This window comes from Anas acuta, chromosome 1, assembly GCF_963932015.1.
Source record: "Anas acuta chromosome 1, bAnaAcu1.1, whole genome shotgun sequence".
NCBI classification, from domain to species: domain Eukaryota; kingdom Metazoa; phylum Chordata; class Aves; order Anseriformes; family Anatidae; genus Anas; species Anas acuta.
This window is the reverse complement of record NC_088979.1, coordinates 123,744,892-123,762,211: the sequence shown is the minus strand read 5'-3', so window position 1 is coordinate 123,762,211 and position 17,320 is coordinate 123,744,892. Positions and strand designations below refer to the sequence as shown.

At 41.4% G+C, this 17,320-nt stretch overlaps 1 protein-coding gene across 2 annotated transcripts in view; it reads right to left on the bottom strand.

Moving 5' to 3' along the window:
- Positions 1–13,386: 13,386 nt before the first annotated feature.
- FAM131B (family with sequence similarity 131 member B) overlaps positions 13,387–17,320 on the bottom strand; it is a 28,293-nt gene continuing 24,359 nt past the window's right edge. Inside the window, exons 4-7 of one of the 2 annotated variants that reach the window (XM_068700065.1) lie at positions 16,345–16,434; positions 15,551–15,761; positions 15,081–15,224; positions 13,387–14,658 (exon numbers count right to left, since the gene is read on the bottom strand). In XM_068700065.1, coding sequence (XP_068556166.1) covers positions 14,114–14,658; positions 15,081–15,224; positions 15,551–15,761; positions 16,345–16,434 — 990 coding nt within the window. In that variant the 3' untranslated portion in view covers positions 13,387–14,113. Of the gene's footprint in view, positions 14,659–15,080; positions 15,225–15,550; positions 15,762–16,340; positions 16,435–17,320 lie in introns of both variants that reach the window. The other variant, XM_068700074.1, reaches the window with a different exon arrangement.

Below are 17,320 nucleotides of genomic sequence, written 5' to 3'. Positions count from 1 at the left end.
GCCAAGTAGTTTAGTAAGTGTGAAATGTGCAATTAGCTGACTTTTGTCAAGAACTCTCTAAGCCTGCACCCCCTCAGGCAACCCAGTACTCCTATCCTCTGCCTCCCACCCCAAGTTTTAACTTGAAACCTTTGTCCTAAATACAAAGTGACATTGATCAGTCACTATAAAACCTGCATCCCTCATCCTATCAAAGTACGAGGCTTGGCTACCTACCTACAAAAAATCATTCTTCTCCCCAATCAAACTCCCCCCCAGATTTTGTGTCATCAATAAGACCTTCCTATTCATTTAGAAAATCAAACCTCAGATCTACACAAAAAAAAAAAAATCCAAGCACAAGCTTTGAGAAACAAGAAGCTCTGAGACTGTTTTGAATCACAAAAACTTGCTTTTGTCTTAAATAACCTATGCAGTTGCTTAGAATCACTCCTATTGGGCAAAGATTCATGTAACACTAAGCTAGTCACTAACACTCAAAGCACTAAAATAGAGCTGATCTTGTTCAGCATTTTCTGCTCCAACCACCTGCTGAACTACATTTGGTAGCTAACTTATAAGGAAATACTCTGTGAAGAACACGATAGTTAAAAATCCCCATCAGAGCAGAATTTTTTGGGAAATCACCACCACCACTACACACACACAAAAACCCACCACCCTTCTGCCTTCTATCTTCAACAAAAAATGTAGTCCTAATCTCAACTAATTGCCAGATTACCGATTTTCAGTTAACAAGTGCAAGAAGTTATCTATGAAATTCTAATCTAGCAAGAATTTGAACTCTTCCTTTTACATGGCATTTACATTTGAAAGCAGAAGTCCTGTTTTTAAAGTCATAAATATGAATACATTAAAAATAAGGAAAGTAGGATTAACAAGAAAACAGATTGGGCTTTGGGTGGTTATGACAAGGCTAAGAGACTTTGTCATGACTTCAATAAAGGAGAAAACACAAGGTGATGAACTATCAGACAACCAAAAAAAAAAAGTGCTTGAAAAAAAAAAAATGTAACTGTTTTTGGTTGGCATATTATTTCAGTCTATAAAAAAAAATCTAGTTTGCTAACCCTATGGACAAAATCACTCAATATGCACACAAAAAGAGAGACAAACAGAACAAAGAGTTCGTAAAAAATAACTATACACACACACAAACACACCAGATATGCAAACACTGTATAGAAGTGCATGTTTTGTGGCCTGACAATACAAGCCAGGGCAATAACTAGCTAAGTAAATAAAGATCACTCTGCCAAATTAGTTCAATCCTGGGAGTGGTACAATTAAAAACACACTATTAAATATACTGTCACAATAAGCACTAAGTTGTTCCTGGCCACATAAAAGAGGATTTGGGCACAACTCTACAACTTAGTCAACGCTAGAGACCAGTAATTAATATGCCTGTGTAAAAGCCATGACAGAGCATTAGCATTCAGAAACAGATAAAAACATTTTGGTTTATATTTTAATTTTAAGCCACATGATGCAGTATTTTAAGGCTTTATTCATGGGAGACAAGCTTAAGCTAGTCTTGACCATAACTGCAAGTTCTTACTCTGTCCCCTTCCCGTACAGGACAGTCAACCAGTCAACAAATATACACGGACGCACAAACATCACCTTTTTCAAATCAAGGGTGTGAAATACTAGGTAGCTCTGCAACTGGGTTGCCTGTGCTTTGAGCCACATCTCTTCCTCCCTCAGCTTGCTAGAAGTCAGGAAGTCCTGATGCAAACTCATAGTGCTAAAGACAAAACAGTGGACACCCACTGGGATTAGGTTGCTAGATAATGAAGCCAGTCTCAGACAAATTTACTACGAGTTCAAGCACTGATCTTTCAGATGAACATTTGCTCACATTCCAGCAGTTCTGATGTGCTGCTTGTGTAAACACTGTATGCTCCATATCTAGCCAACTTGAAGGATTGGACCTGATATGGAGGACAAAGAATGCTGAGAACTCCAGTATCAAATCGATAAGGAAACAGTGTAGAGGAAATGCTTGTAGAGTACCTACGTGATGTACAGAACTGTTTGCTTTATATGAACAAAAATATAAAAGCTGATAATATCTGGCTGTTTACTGAATAGCTACTTATTGGATTTGAAGGACAAATGATAAAATACAAGACTTACTAAAATGGCATCTGGATTAAAGTCACACAAGCTTAAATTAGAAAATTCTCAGTTATTCCTCACAGAAACAAATTCAAAAGACAGTAATGGGAGGATTATGAGAAAATACAACTGCCAAAAATTAAAAAAAAACTGCTTTTTTTTTTGCCCTTCTCAAACTTCTGCAGTGCATTTAAAAAAATTGGCTGTGAAAAGAAATGGGAGTTGTGAGATGGCTGGATTATGACCAACTTTATCACAGAATCTTATGCTTAAATCAAATTTGCAGTTAGAATCATAGAATATCCTGAGTTGGAAGGGACCCACAGGGATCATGGGGTCTAGCTCCTGGCTCCACACAGGACCACCCAAAAATCAAACCATATGTCTGAGAGCATTGTCCAAATGATTCTTGAACTCTGACAGTCTTGTTGCTGTGACCACTTCCCAGGGGAGCCTGTTCCAGCGTCCAACCACCCTCTCGGTGAAGAAACTTTTCCTGATATCCAGCCTGAATCATGCTTGTCGCAGCTTGTTGCCATTCCCTCTGATCCTGTTGCTGGTCACCACAGAAAAGAGATTGCTTCCTGCCCCACAAACTCCCCTCATGAGGAAATCTGTAGGCCACCATGAGGTCGCCCCTCAGTCTCCTCTTCTGTAGGCTGAACAAACCAAGTGGCTTCTGCCACTCCTCATACAACTTGCCCTCCAGACCCTTCTCCAACTTCATAGCCTTCCTTTGGACATTCTCTAAGAGTTTTAAGAGTTATATTGTGGCACCCAAAACTGCACATGGTATTTGAGGTGAGGCTGCACCAGTGCAGAGTACAGCATGACAGTGACTTCCCTCAACTAGCTAGCAATGTCGTGCTTGATGGACCCCAGCATACACTGCTGACTCACTTTGCCATTGATCAAAATCCCCTGGTCCCTTTCTGTGGGGCTGCTCCCCAGCCTCTCATCTCCCAGTCTGTACTTATATCCAGGGTTGCTGAGTCCCACGTGCAGAATCTGTCACTTGCTTTTGTTAAACTCCATATTGTTGGTGATTGCCCATCCCTCTAATTTGTCAAGATCTCTCTGCAAGGCCTCTCTACCCTCAAGGGATTCAACAGATCCTCCCAATTTAGTAACATCTATGATTTACAAACCTGTTTAGTGTTACTTCAAGTCCTGCATCCAAGTAATTTATGAAAACAATGAAAAACAGATGGCCCTAAAATGGAGCCCTGGGGAAGCCCACTAGTAACTGGTTGCCAGTCTCAGGTAACCCCATTTACTATAGCCCTTTGAGTCTGACCCATCAGCCAATTATTCACCCATCAGATTATGTTTTTGTCTAGTCAATGTGCTGAACTTTCTGTACAGAGGGATACTGTAAGAAACTGTATCAAAAATGTTGCTGAAATCCAAAAAGATTACCTCAGCTGCCTTCCCTTGGTCAAGTAGTCAGGTAACCTTTTCATAAAAGGATATTAAGTTCATTAAACAGGACTTTACCTTCATGAACCTGTGTTGACTATGACCAGTGACTGCATTGTCTTTCAGCTGTTTTTCAATAACTCCCAGAATAATCTTCTCCATAATTTTACCAGGCACTGAAGTGAGACCGACAGGCTTGTCAGGGTCTTCTTCCTTGCCCATCTTGAAAACTAGGATAGTATTTTCCAGTTGTCAGTCAACTGGGAGCTCTCCAGATTTCCCAAACCACAGAAAAATAAGTGAGAAAGTTCTTGTGATGATATTGACTCCCATTGGGCCTCATAGACTTATATGCATCCAGCTGGATCAGCAGATCCCACACAAGTTCAGAGTCGGATTGGACTTTTTTATTACCACAGTCACAGTCCTCCAACTCAGGCTCCAGGGGTCCCAGGGCCCATCCCAGCTGCTAAAGACAGAGGTGAACAAGGCATTAAGCAACTCTGCTTAGTTTATGTTGCTATTTGTGAGGCGAGTATCCTCATAGTGTAGCAGACCAGTGCTGTCTCTGGTCCTCCTTTTGCTGTTAATAATATGGCACAGAAACTATGAACTGTCTGAAGGACTATACAGAAAATACCCTTGCAGCTGGCAAAGTGCAGAGCCAGTGAGATGTACAGTAAGAATTGTGTCCTTTTTATTTACTCTTTTCATTAATTACTTGAAAAAGTAACTTAAGAGAGCTTGTAAGACTGTAAGATGAGAGAAGCATATAGTAGATTTGCCATCTAGTCTAAACAGAAAAATGAGAGGGAAGTGGAAATGAAAGTCTGGGACAGATACCACAGAGTGAGGTTCATGCTGGTGCTAAGCAGCTAAATCCAGAGAAGTATTTAAGTAGGGATAAATCTAGACTAGAATGATGGTAAAAGAGTTCTGTTAGGTAAAACATTCAGCAGTCGCACACTATCTTTGTAGCATAATGTGAAATTAAGAAAAAAAAAAAAATTCCTATACTGAAGGTACCACTTCCAAGCTCAGAGTTGTTTGTGTTTTTGTTTTTTTTTTTTTTTCCCAAGGACTCAAGTCTTAAATGTATGTGGAATAACTGATTTCGTTCAAGACAGTACATTTCAAGAAAAAAAAATACAGTGACAATTTAGATGCCATCTGGAGGTGGAGGAGGGAAAACAAAAAAAACAATGAGAGTGAATACAAGGGGACTTTCAGGAGTGGAGGGGGGGGAAAATTAAAGGAGTTAAAACACAACTAAATATATGAATGTAATTAACAGAATTATGCAGATATACATAACAAAGGATGGATGAGAATCTATTCAGCAGGTAAACTGGGAGAAGATTAATTTCAAATAGAACACAAAAAGCAAAGATCTACTAAGTCCTGATTGTGAAATACAGTATGCCTTACGCAGGTCAAGTGACACTGTTTAGTCCCTGAAAGAACCAGTGGAAAAGTGCAAATAAATATCTTCACAAGGAAATAAACATCTTCCATGTCTAGAACTTAGAATTCTCATATGATTAACAAAGTGATACTGCATCTGGCCTAACATCCTAAATCCCTCTAGGAAGAGGCAGATGACACAATAATATTGGAATTGCAGAGTTGCTCCTTTCCAGGAAAAAGGTATTTCCTTTTCCAACCAATTCCCTGAACTGTTATGAGGATACCAGGCCGAGAAGTGCTGAATTAAAAATAAACCATGAAACCAGAGTCTTGCTACTCATGGTAAATGCATATGCCACCCCACCATCAGATTCCTCTTTGTGTCTCATTCTAACCTGCTGTTGTGAAACTGTACACTTCTACCAGTTGTGTCTGCACATCACCAGCACCAGGATAAAACTTACACACATCATCTGGTAAATGCTTTTCCAGTGCAACAGGAAAACTCACTCTGTGCTAAACAAGAGGATCCTGTCAATGTTATGCTGTCTATCATCAAATCTGTCACAATGGCCTGGGATTTGTTTCATGGTAGCCAAGCGAGATTTTAACCCTGCATAGTGGAACAGATGATGTTCTTATCTTCTCGATGAGAAATAGTATATTGTATATTTCTTATTGTGGGATGTTTCTCCAAGCCACCATGGATTCTTTTCAAGCCCCTCCATCAGACAACCTCATTGAGACCCACCCTTGTTCCTATGATTCTCTTTTCTCAGACGCAACTCCCATGGAACCAGTCCCACAGAAATAAAACACTTCCACCAGCCAGGATGGCAAGACCACATTCTGTTTAATAACAACTCCATAAAGGACTGTACATGCTATTTTGAGCTACCTCCCCCTATTTAATGTGGTAGCTGCCACATACAGGCATGGAGGTGTAGAGTGCCATATAGTTTCCTAAGTCTATATGTAGTGTGTGTACATGTATGTATGTGTTTGTACTTGCATGTATTTATATATAACTTTGTAGAAGTGTTATCTTAGAAGTAACATTATCAAAACATGCGAAGTATATTCAACAAAAATTTTCAGGCAAACATGTTTTGGAGCTGGAAGACCAAAGGCAAATCAGACTCATTTTAGTTATTAAGGGCTAGTGTGGGACAAGGTAGGGATGAAAGCTTACAATAGTGGACCCCTTTCTCTTTTTTGTTTTACTTCCATTCAATACTTTCACCCCAGACATTAATGCACTTCTGTAAACACTAGCTTGAAAGAATACAGATAATCACCATGCAGCCTCCCCCTACAGAAAATGTGTATGGATTGGAGCGAAAGTCTTAAAATTGCTTTGCTGCAACCTCCACTGTCCCATACACTTATGATAAAGCAGTTTCAGACACTGAGAATACAACATTTGAAACCCCAAACCTTAGTTACTTTTAAACGTGCTTCAGGAATCCATTCCCCACACCACTACTGAGATTCCCATCCACCACCCCTGTATGTCTCAAATCCTCAGTCTGGACCCTCCCATATGTGAAAAAAAAGCTGAAACAAGATAAACCCTATTCTCTGTGAAATTACTTTTGAGTCCCAACTTTATAGCATACGGATTCCCAGAGGCCTCCAATCATGCACAACATCCACAAATCAGAGAAGAGAAATTGAAGTCAAACAAGAATATATATCTGCAAAAGAGCTTTTGGCTTGCTACATTGCTCAAACATGCAATATCTGAAAAGAAGGGAAGTCCACCTGTACTTGCTCCATGGAAGCTCAGCAGAGCTCTAGGAAAGGGTTCTTAACCTTCTGACCTCCAACAGGATTGGATTTCCATGTCCAATGAAAATGAATCCAGAAAGCTAATGAATCTATACTAGATGCTTTTATCTCATTATAAGTAAATCTTGGTGCACAATCTTGTTTCAGTAATGGAGAAAATCCTTTTTAGATTGTTTGTCTGACCAGGATGGACATTTGTTCCCTTAGAGGAAAGCAGAAACAAGGCTAGTACATTCAGAATGTCCCCAATCAAAGGAGATGAGGCAAATGCTCACTAACATTCTTTCCACAGAACACTGCAACCCCTTTCTCCCGAGAAGACAGGTATCAGTAGGTAAATCCCTTGATGTCTGCAGAGAACATTCTCACTTGAACAAGTTGTCATAATTTTACAAAACAAGTCTCTACAGTTTTAGTAAAAATAGTCTTTCACGGGGAGTCCTGGCCTGACTAAATTTTTCCTCTTCCAGCAATGTGTATCTGTACTGGCAAAAATCATAATTCCTTTTTCTGTTGGTCTATATTATATATGAGTAGACCTACACTGACATTCATAGAGCTTCTTTTGATTGCCAAGGAAAAGATTACTACTTTGTTCCCTATACAGGGGAAAAAAGTAAGTACAAGTATGCAAACAGGCCCTGATGTTCTAGCACAGGTATTCTATGTCCATTCGATAACATAATAACCATTTGTCTTCATCCCTACCCCAGTCAACTCTTGGAGGCTCCAAGACTCTTTCTGAGATGAGGTGAGACATCCCTCTGTCACAGATGTCCAGCTGCTCTCTTCCGTTCCTGTGCAGATTTACTACTGTTTAGTGTGGGAAAAACCTGTGATATAGAAGAGGCACCTGACATTGACTTTTCCGCTTGCATTCATATTTGAGACTGTACTTTAATGACTATAGGCTGTGCTACATATACATTTAGTTCTAATAGGCAGCACTTTACTAACATTTTTCCTATTTTTTCCTTTCCCTGAGCCATGGCATAGCAATCTTTCCCCATGAAATTGCTATAGGGGAGAGGAATCAAAGCTCTGTATAGGAATGGATTTATTTTTTCTTTCCATTCCTTTTCTTTCCATTAGAAAAAAAATCAAAGCTAGTTTAAGGGAAATAATAGATTGTTTAGAGTTATCAGAACAAGGAACTTCTATCCAGAAGAAATTAGAAGGAAGAGGTTTAGACTGCAAGATAGTAGGGACTTAGGCAAACTGAATAGATTGATGTTGCACAGATCAGAGTTACAATTAATAACCTTGCCCCCCCTGCTCTCCACAATTGTTAGAGGTGGATTTATTTCAGTTTGTTTCTCTTTCTAGGCAATTACCAATGCAACAGTAAAGGTAAACTGAGCCAAATTTAGATATTTTGCTTTTCTGCTAGAGACAAAATTCACATTGACTTTATTTGGACAATAAGTTAGTTCTTATCTGGAGTATTTCTTAATGGTTCCCCTGAAGAATTAAGCATGTGGTGAACCATTTTTCAAAGACAATGAAAAAGAAGCCAGCAGCTGGCCTAGTTCAGAAAGGTGTCTTTCCTTTCTCTCTGACAAAAAGTGTGGCCTGTAATAAGGACTGCCATGAGTTGTGCCAGTCCTGGAGCTACAGCTTGTGTAGCAGTTCTCTACCTGGTTCCCTTCTGCCTGGAGTCTGGCACAGAACTTCCTACTTCTGTTTTGTAAAAATAAACTTCAAGTTTTTCTTGATCTTTTTCCCAACCCTCTCTCTCAACTTCTTCCCCTCACTGGCTACACTTCTTGCCATTGTGCCAAGCACACATAGTCGTCTACAAGTTTGGCTTGTTGCACCCTGCCTTGCCCCACCACCATACCTCACACCTGTCAAACAAAGAGAACAGTTTCCTTCTCTTCAATCGTCTTCAGGCCTTCAACTAACTGTTGTTGCTGGACACAGTACATCATGCTCTGCCTAGGTATAAAAAGCCATTCTGAATCTCACACTAGATTGGAACTGGCTTAAAGACAGGGACAAACCTCACCTCCAATATCTGTTTCAGTCCTGCACAAGGCTCTTCCTCTTATAATTACAGGAAAAGACACCTCAGTATCTTTAGCTGCTGTGGAGTGTAATCACTGGGTACATCAGTGATTTGTGCATATCAGTTTTATGAATTTCAAGGGTATGTCAAGTTACTAAAGGCCTCCTGCCTGATTGCAAGGGATTGTTTCAAAGGATCCTGTGGAAGAGGAGGGAACCCAAAATCAGATTACAGCACTAAAAATTCTAAGGAAAATGCTAGGGAAGGAGAATAGGGGGAGTATATCCTCTCAGGTTTCCCAGGTGGGGTTCTTTTTCTTTGGCAGAAATTTCACATTCAGCTTAAAGCAATTTAAGTTCCATCTGCAGCCAGAGAAACATCGTTCAACATGACCATCTGCACATTTCACAGGACCTCAGTGATGCATGCCTCACCATGTAAAAAATACAGGTTGCTGATCCCACTGAAACTCTTATTTTGGTAGGAGATATGGTTAGTTTTCAATGGTGCCAGTTCCTGAGCAGCCAAATGAGTGTTAGTACTGGTGCTTTTTAGGCAGCAGAAGTATACAGCTGGTGATGAGAGAAGGGAGGAAGCATGACAGCTTCTTTTGTCATCTTCAACTTATCACAGCAATGCCATTTCAAAGTGCACTTTCACAGTTTTCCTAGCCTAATATAAAGGCCAGCTGCTGAGAATAATGCTCACTCTCCCACTGCTCACAGCTGTTCCCTCTTGCTTATTTTAGAAAGGTATAAGCGACCTGACTTGTTATGAGGTCAGCAGCATGCTAGTGTCTGTACAAGAACTGTGGGTACAGTTAGGGTAGAGGGCTACCTCCTTCACAACAGCGTCCCATTTTGATCAGCTCAGAGGTATGGTTAAATTCTGTTCTCTGCTGCAAGTTTATCATGAAAGGTGATGTTAAAGTCTTAGAGAGGTAAGAGGGGTGGGGGCAGAAGAGGGAAAGTGGAAGTGGTGACTTGTCAGTGCCTTCACAGAAGCTGCTGATTTAGAGACACAGAAACTAAAGCAGCAGATTGACTTCTCAACCCCAAAGCCTAAGGTAATGGGGTTGAAAAAATTCACAAGGCTTGTCAAGAAAGCCTAAAACTTATATAAAGAATAACTTACGTAAGCTTCTCTTGTATGGTCCTTGACTTTGAGGTTTGGACTGCGCAAGCAAAATGATTCTCTGAGTCATTGTAATCCTAGGGCCCTGAAGGGAAGGATCCCACACTGTGAAACACAGCAGGGCCCGTAGACCTCATGTGACTGATGAATAGGAAGGGTGCAACCCAGTGTGCCCAAACATGGTGGACTCTACTGGATTTTAAGTGGAGAAAATAAGATCTGCCCTCCCCCTAAGTCATACAACCACAGCAACAGAAGCACTAGCACTGTGACATTCCTAACACCAGCACTGGAAAAAGAGCAAGGGGGACAATTAAACAATCATTTGATATTCATCAAATTACATAAATGGTCATACAGGAAAGAGTTACAGCTACTGGTAGATAAGCAGAGGCTCAAACCAATGTCTTGGTGGTCCTAACATGCCACAGTTCCCTAGCCACATTTTTTCTTTTATTTTTTTTTTATCAAGGTCTGTGGGATACAATGTTCATGTGCCATTCAGCAATTCCCTAACTCACCCAGCTGCTCTACATTTGGGTAAGCTAGATGCTATGCCTTAGAGATGAAACATGCTCCTGTCCTATGTTTAGTCTGCTATGAGGCAATCATTACCCATACATTATTAGGGCATATTCAAACTGCTGGCCCAAAGGTGCTGGCCCAGTGCTTGCTCCAAATCTTAACATATTATCTGCCAAGATTTTGCCAATCTTATTTCCCTATTCCTTCCTCCAATCCAGTCTCTGGGTTTAAATGAAGTAGTATAGCTGGCCAAAAATAGGCAATCAAGGGAAAAGGAAGATAGAATTTTCTTACAGTGGAATCTGAGTTTTCTTTCAGATAGGGTCACATGTTTAACCCTTCATTCATATTCACTATAATAACAGCAATAGCTCCTGTTGAAGTCAAAGGCTTTGAGGTGCTGGTAAGGAGAAAAAAAAAAAATCTACCTTTACTGCTTCAAGAAATATCAAAAAACTATGTAGTGCAGCTCTGGTCTGAAAAGGACCTGTATAAACAAACAGTAGAGCTCAGTTTCTTAGTAACCCCAGATCAAGCATACTCAGCTTACCTCTCCTTCTTATTTTCAGCCTCATGGGCTCAATTTGCACTCTGAGTATTTGGCTGGACTCCCTCCAACTCATTTACCCTTACCAGCATAAAGAACTGCAGGCCAAATTTTGCTCACAGAGCACCTGTGCCCTCCATATGCTTCAATAGGTATAGCTATATAATAGTGGCTTTTCTGGAAAATGTACAGTAAGTTCCAGGTCCCTCTCTCTGATACTGGATAAACAGAAGCAGCAGGCTTGTTACCTAAGAAAAGGCCAGGTTATACAAACCATTTTCAAATTATATTCAAACTGCCTTTCCAGTCCAGCTCTGGATGCTCACTCAGGTTGCAACTTATTATGGGTAGGCCTGCTATCTCTAGTCAAGCTCCTTGCAACTGGAGAGGAAGATACATTTCTCTTTTGGATTGTGGAAGAGGTCATGAAATTTTAATCACAGAAAGTCATGGTCTTTATGAAAAAGCTTTATAGAATTTAGACAACTTTAAAGTTTTTACAGAGAGTAGTCTTGAAACCTGTCAGACTTCACAGAGAATAAGTGTATCTACAGGTTGCTAGACATAAGGTAATGAAATTATAAAGCAGGGTATGATTCTCTATCCCATTCCATAGAAAACTGGAAAACTCAAAAAGTTTTCCCCTGGTATTGAACTCCACAGAATTTTCTACAAATTCAATATTTTATATATATATATATTATTTTTTTTGCATTTTTTCCTGTGTAGATCTTTCCCTCTCACTCCCTTGCATGGAGAAAATGTACATCTTTTAGACATTGATCAAACACCTTAGTAAGTGTATCACATGTCCACATTAAAAGAAAAAAGTCCCGGACAAGTTGGCCCTCTCACCTTAGTCCTATAAATAACACAGAGAGATCATTTGAAGCTATTCTGAAAGCTACCATAAACATCCAGATTGGTCCTGGAGAGGCACATGGAAACAAAACTGTGAGAAAAAAAGCAATAAACACAAATTTTCTCCCACAAAGCAACATACTAGACCATTCTGTATCCCTGAAGGTTTTTAGAAACAGAAATAATTAACATTTGCTCATTTGACACCTGATGAAGTGTCCTTGGCACTTGCCCTGTCACCTGTTCTGGTTCATGTCGTTTCATAGGCCCAGATCCCTGACTAGGCTCAAGATAGTTCAGGAAAATGAACTAGCATTGATACTGCAAAACCTGTAGATTCATCTTTATGAAGCGCTGCTGCCCACGAGAGGTTAGCACCTGAATGTGTAAACATTTGTACAAAGATACTGAAAGTTCATCATTCAGGAGAAGAGCTACCTCCTAAGACAGATGTAAGCAAGCCCAAGGAAATGGGTAAAAAAAAAAAAAAAAAAGGAAAAAAGGTCACAAAAGATTTTATCTCTTACCTATACCAAATTATCAATCTTACTTTAATATCCAAAGGTCTTTTCCTTTAGAGGAGCAATGGAGAGGGAAGACAGATCTTCTTGACATGGTCTTGGCTAGAAAGACTTGGGAGTTCATAGAGGAGTTCCCTCTTCATGCAGCTGCCTGTGTAAGTGGGAGAAAGCTGAGTAGGGTAAAGTTCCACCTGAGAGGAGACAGTTTCAGGGTAGGGTAAATTTCTACCTTGAGACAGGTTTTCAACTTCCTTTCAAAGTCCCTCCCCTGCAAAAAGAGGTCTGTAGAAACATAGTGAGCAATTGCAAGAGACTGAATTCCCACAAGTCAATGAACCATTTTTTTAACAAAACAAACGAACAAACCAAAAAAAAAAAAAAAAGTAACCCATACAAATAGGAAAAAACTCCTAAAATGAGCTTTTTCCACTCCTGAAAAAGAGATGGAATGTGAAAAGAAACAGATCAAGTGTTGAGCACTATTTACATTTCTTGGGGGCAGGAAAACAAAAGAAGTCAGGAATATAGTCAGGAAGAAGAAAGAGGAGGAAACATCCTCTCTAGCCTCTTTCCTCCATCTACATTTGGCACTGCAGAAGGAGTGTCAGAAATAGGAGAGGTGCAGTATTTCTGATACTGGAGTACAGGCTTTTACCACTATTAACTGCTTTTTTAGGAACACTTAACCAGCAATATAAAAAGTTTTTTAAAAAAGCAACAACTGAAAATTCCACTGTAAACTGGATATCTGTGATCTCATAGTTGTACACACTATTCCTGGATCTGCTGCCTCCCCATGCTTCTGGCAAAGGAAAAGACAGAAGGATGCAGCAGCAGCACCAAGATGGACATGTTCTCAAGCCCTCTGCAAGAGTCAGCTTTTTATGACTGTCTCCGTAGCTGAAAATGTTCTTTCCACTGGCATCCAGTGCTCAGTGCCAAAAGGACACACCACTCTTGCCAGCTCCTAGGAAGGTAGGAATGTCAAAGACAGAAACAAATAAATGAAAGACTAGAAAGAAAGAAACCAAAGCATGAGTATCTCAGAGCAGGGTTAGATTCGTATCTGCATCCATTCTTTCAAGCCACAGTAGAGCCATGCCCACAGATCCACACCATCTGTACTGCAGCACAGTGTGTGCCCACGGAGTGCAGTCTGTATCCATTGAGCCTACGATTTCATATCAAGGTGCTATTGAGGATCTGGTTACACAGCAAATCCTTCATCTCAGTACAGTCTATATTGAATACAGCCTTATTCTCTGCATCAGCCATAATCACTATACTAGTGCAATCTATATTTGTAAAGCCATATCTTCATTTAAAACAGTCTATATTCATATATTCTATCAAAGGGCATCAAGTCCACAAAGCAACATCCATTTTGCCAGGCTGGATTCTAGCCACATAGCCACTCCCTATATCAAGCCTGTCTTATTAGCCACATCCCCAGTACCAGAAGTTTGTATCCAGAGCCAAGACTTTGTATTTATAACATTTAAACATGATTTACCAATCCAGATCTCTCCAAGCACCTCACGTGCATTGCCCAGAGCAAAGAAAATAGAAAATATACATGTATGTCCACACCGGAGGGAAAGGTCTTCATGTGTCAATCACTCTGAGATTTTCCTTTTGTTTAAAAAAATAATTAAATGTAGGAATGTAAGGTGTGTCTGCTCGGAAGTACAGGGAGCTGGAGAGAAGAATTTCTGTCGTTTCATTCCTCGTCACCCATCTCTTTGTTCAGCATTAATGAAAATTTCACAAAAAGCCTCAGTTGTTTGTTTCTCCCTCTTCCTCATCAAAGGATTGAACCCCAGAGGAGGTGACATCTGAGACTTTGCGGCTCAGAGCAGCATGTTCCAGTTCCTCTCGAGGAGACAGAGATTCCAGGTCCCGGCATACTACATCATCCTCCTCTGGAGAGGGCTTCTTGTTTATGAGAGGAGCCTTCTCCAGCTGTGGGTGCCCTTCGTCCTCAACATGGTCCTCCATGTAGGTGCTGGACTCAGCCCCATCCCCACCCTGAGCAGTCTGCAGGGGCCACACATGGACCAGCCCTGTGCTCTGGATGAAGTTTTGCTCCTGCTGCTGTGGCTGCAGCTGTTGCTGCTGGAGAAGACTGCTCTGGATCAAAATACTTTCCTGAAGGTTTGTCTGGGACTCATCAAAATTCTGGCCTAGGTAGGAGCCAGTTGCTGGGGAAGCGATGAGGGACTGGTCACTGGTCTCCCAGGCATCAGATGAACCTAAGCAATACATGCCCTGTGAGACATAGGAATGAGGCCAGCTATCATACTGCGTCTGGGCCATATGCTCTGCAGGAAAAGGAAGGAAACAACAGACAGTTAGACACGGTAATCCAAGCTGGTTCATTCAGATAGCTTGGATGTCTGTACATGGTACTGTATTGGACAGGGTTGATAAATGGTTTTGAGGAGAGGAGGGTGAAGAGGAGAGGCAGTACTAGGCAGTAGGCATATGAACGTGACCATACCCACAAGCAACTGCAAGAGCTAGTGGCTCTCCACAGTTGTGCCCAAAAAGCCAAAGGAACTGGGCTTTGGAGCCTCTCTGTTAATGTCAAATTCCTTGGGGTGCAAATAGGTGATGCCTCTGCTAGATTCCAACCCTGGAATTTGACACTGCAGAATAAAACAGGGCAGATGGAAGTACAGTGACATGACACCAAGAGCAGAAAAGGGGTCTTTCAAGATTAGCAAGAGGTGCTGGAGCTCACCTTGGCTTTCCATTAGCTCCTGATAGTTCTCAGAGTAGTTGCCTGCTGGATTTTCCTGATTTGAGTTTACACTCACATCCTCACCATCCATAGAGGACCAGGCCATGAGAGTCGCCTCTGATATAGCAAATTGCTCCATCACTCCTGTACCAAAAGAGACGTGGAGGGGGAGCAGTGATGCATGAATGCCTCCACTTCTCACCACCCTCTTAAATCTTACCTCTTGGTCCCTCTGTCCCACTATGGTCCAATCTCAGCAATGCCCATCACCCATAGTTGGCCCTTGCTGTCTACACTTTGCATGCCATTGACAATACTCCAACCACAGTCTCTCATCTCCTTCTGCCACCTGAACCACCCAGAGACATTCCTAAGTGTGTTTTTTGAGGATCCTGCACATTGGTATCCCAGTGATTCTGCTCTGGGTCATCCCAACCAACCCAATTCACATGCAAAAAAGTCAGAACTACCTGCAAGGAATCGGGCCTCCTTTTCACCGTCACTCAGGTCTGAGTAGGCATCAGCATCTTTGCGTGCTGTCTCATGCGTGTGCTGCTGCTGCTGGCTGTTACCTTTACCCCAGCCTTGCCATTCAATCATGTGAGCCACACGGCCTTGGCCCATAGCCGTTGGCTTTGTGACATGGTCCTTCATGCTGCGGGATATCCCTAAGGGGCCAGACATTAGAAAACAAGGAGGGGCTATTACACAGCTCCAAGGTTGTTTGCCTCTCTGTTTACCTCTCTTGGAAGTGGGGTTTCTCCCCTCCTTTCCTGACAGGGTTCAGGCCTTGGGTTGGGTGTCTCCCACCTTTCACTGTATCCCTCTCCAGGAGAGTTTCTCCATCTGTCCTTGGACTGGTTCTCAGGAGGGGGAAAAAGAGGAAACCCCAAATATGAAAGACCATTTCCTTCCTTGCCTAGAATCCATTTGGGACAGAGTTGGGCATGAGTGATGAAACCTGGAAGTGAACAAACTAAGAAATAGAAAATGGGGTTAAACCCAAGACAGTTTGAGGGGAAACAATTGAGGATGTCTGAGCTGGGGTGCGTGGTGAGAAGCAAAATCTGTTTCTTGGAAAGTGCAAAAGCTAAGAGATTTCTATATCTCTAACCATGGTGGTAGAGGCTGCTCTAAGGCCTAGAAAAGGCATGAGTAAGAAGGGAGCAGTGGGGAAAGCAACAGGGAGCTATAAGAAGAGGCCTTGAAGGCTTGTGGAAAGAAGCTGCCAAGGATAAACCCAGGTTTTAAGGACCTCACCAGAGAAAGATGATTTAGCCAAAGCCCCAATCCCATAAGCATTGGAGTTGCGTTTCAGCTTGGGGAGGATGGAGGTCGTATCTTCCATGGAGAGCTGAAAAGAGAGAGAATATGAAGAAATATATAGAGGAAGATGAAAAGAAAGTGAATGGAAGTAAGATATCAATTTAAGAATTCCAGAAGGTAGAGGGAAGATGAAGAGCAGAAGCAAGCAACAAGAAAGGGCAAAAGAGGAGATGAAAAAATTAGAAGCTATTTAACCAATATTTGATAGTGCATAGCTGTGGGACTGAGTGAGGCAAGGTCAGTGGCAGAGACAGAAGTAGGCTGTGAGAGGCCTCCCTTTGGCTGCTGCCAGTCCTCTATGGACATGCTGCACTGTTCTTGCTCTTCATCAGAGAGGCAAAGGCATGGCTGATGGACAACCAGGGAGCTTACAGTGAGGAGCTGACAATGTGATAGGCAAGACACACCAATATGCATTGCACTACAGATATTATTTTATATGTTGCTTTTGGTGTTAATTTCCTCTCATATTTTACATGGTCTTAAAATGAACATGACTGTATCAGTGGTGCATCTTGTTTCATTCAAGCACCTACAACTACTAGTAAAGAACTGAGGTCAATTCCAGTAAATTTCACTCTATTCTCTTTCTTCACCCTAAGTCCCTGAATAACAAGGACAGGCAGCAGTCATAAACACAATAAAACACAGTCTCTCAAGATGAATTCATCAGGCTTCTTCAAAGATGCCAGGCATTGCATTTGAGGCTAAATTTTCATAAGGGCTAAAGAAGCATTGCTTTTGCTCTTCATTTCAGCCTCTAAAACTCAAGTCCACCATGTTCATACTCAGCATTCAAACACAAAGATACTCAAAAGTAGTGACCATGACAGTGGAAATTTTAAAACCTGATCTGAAGCAACTATTTGGCCATAGGTATAGACCTCATGAAAGCTGAGAGGAGCAGGCAGCCA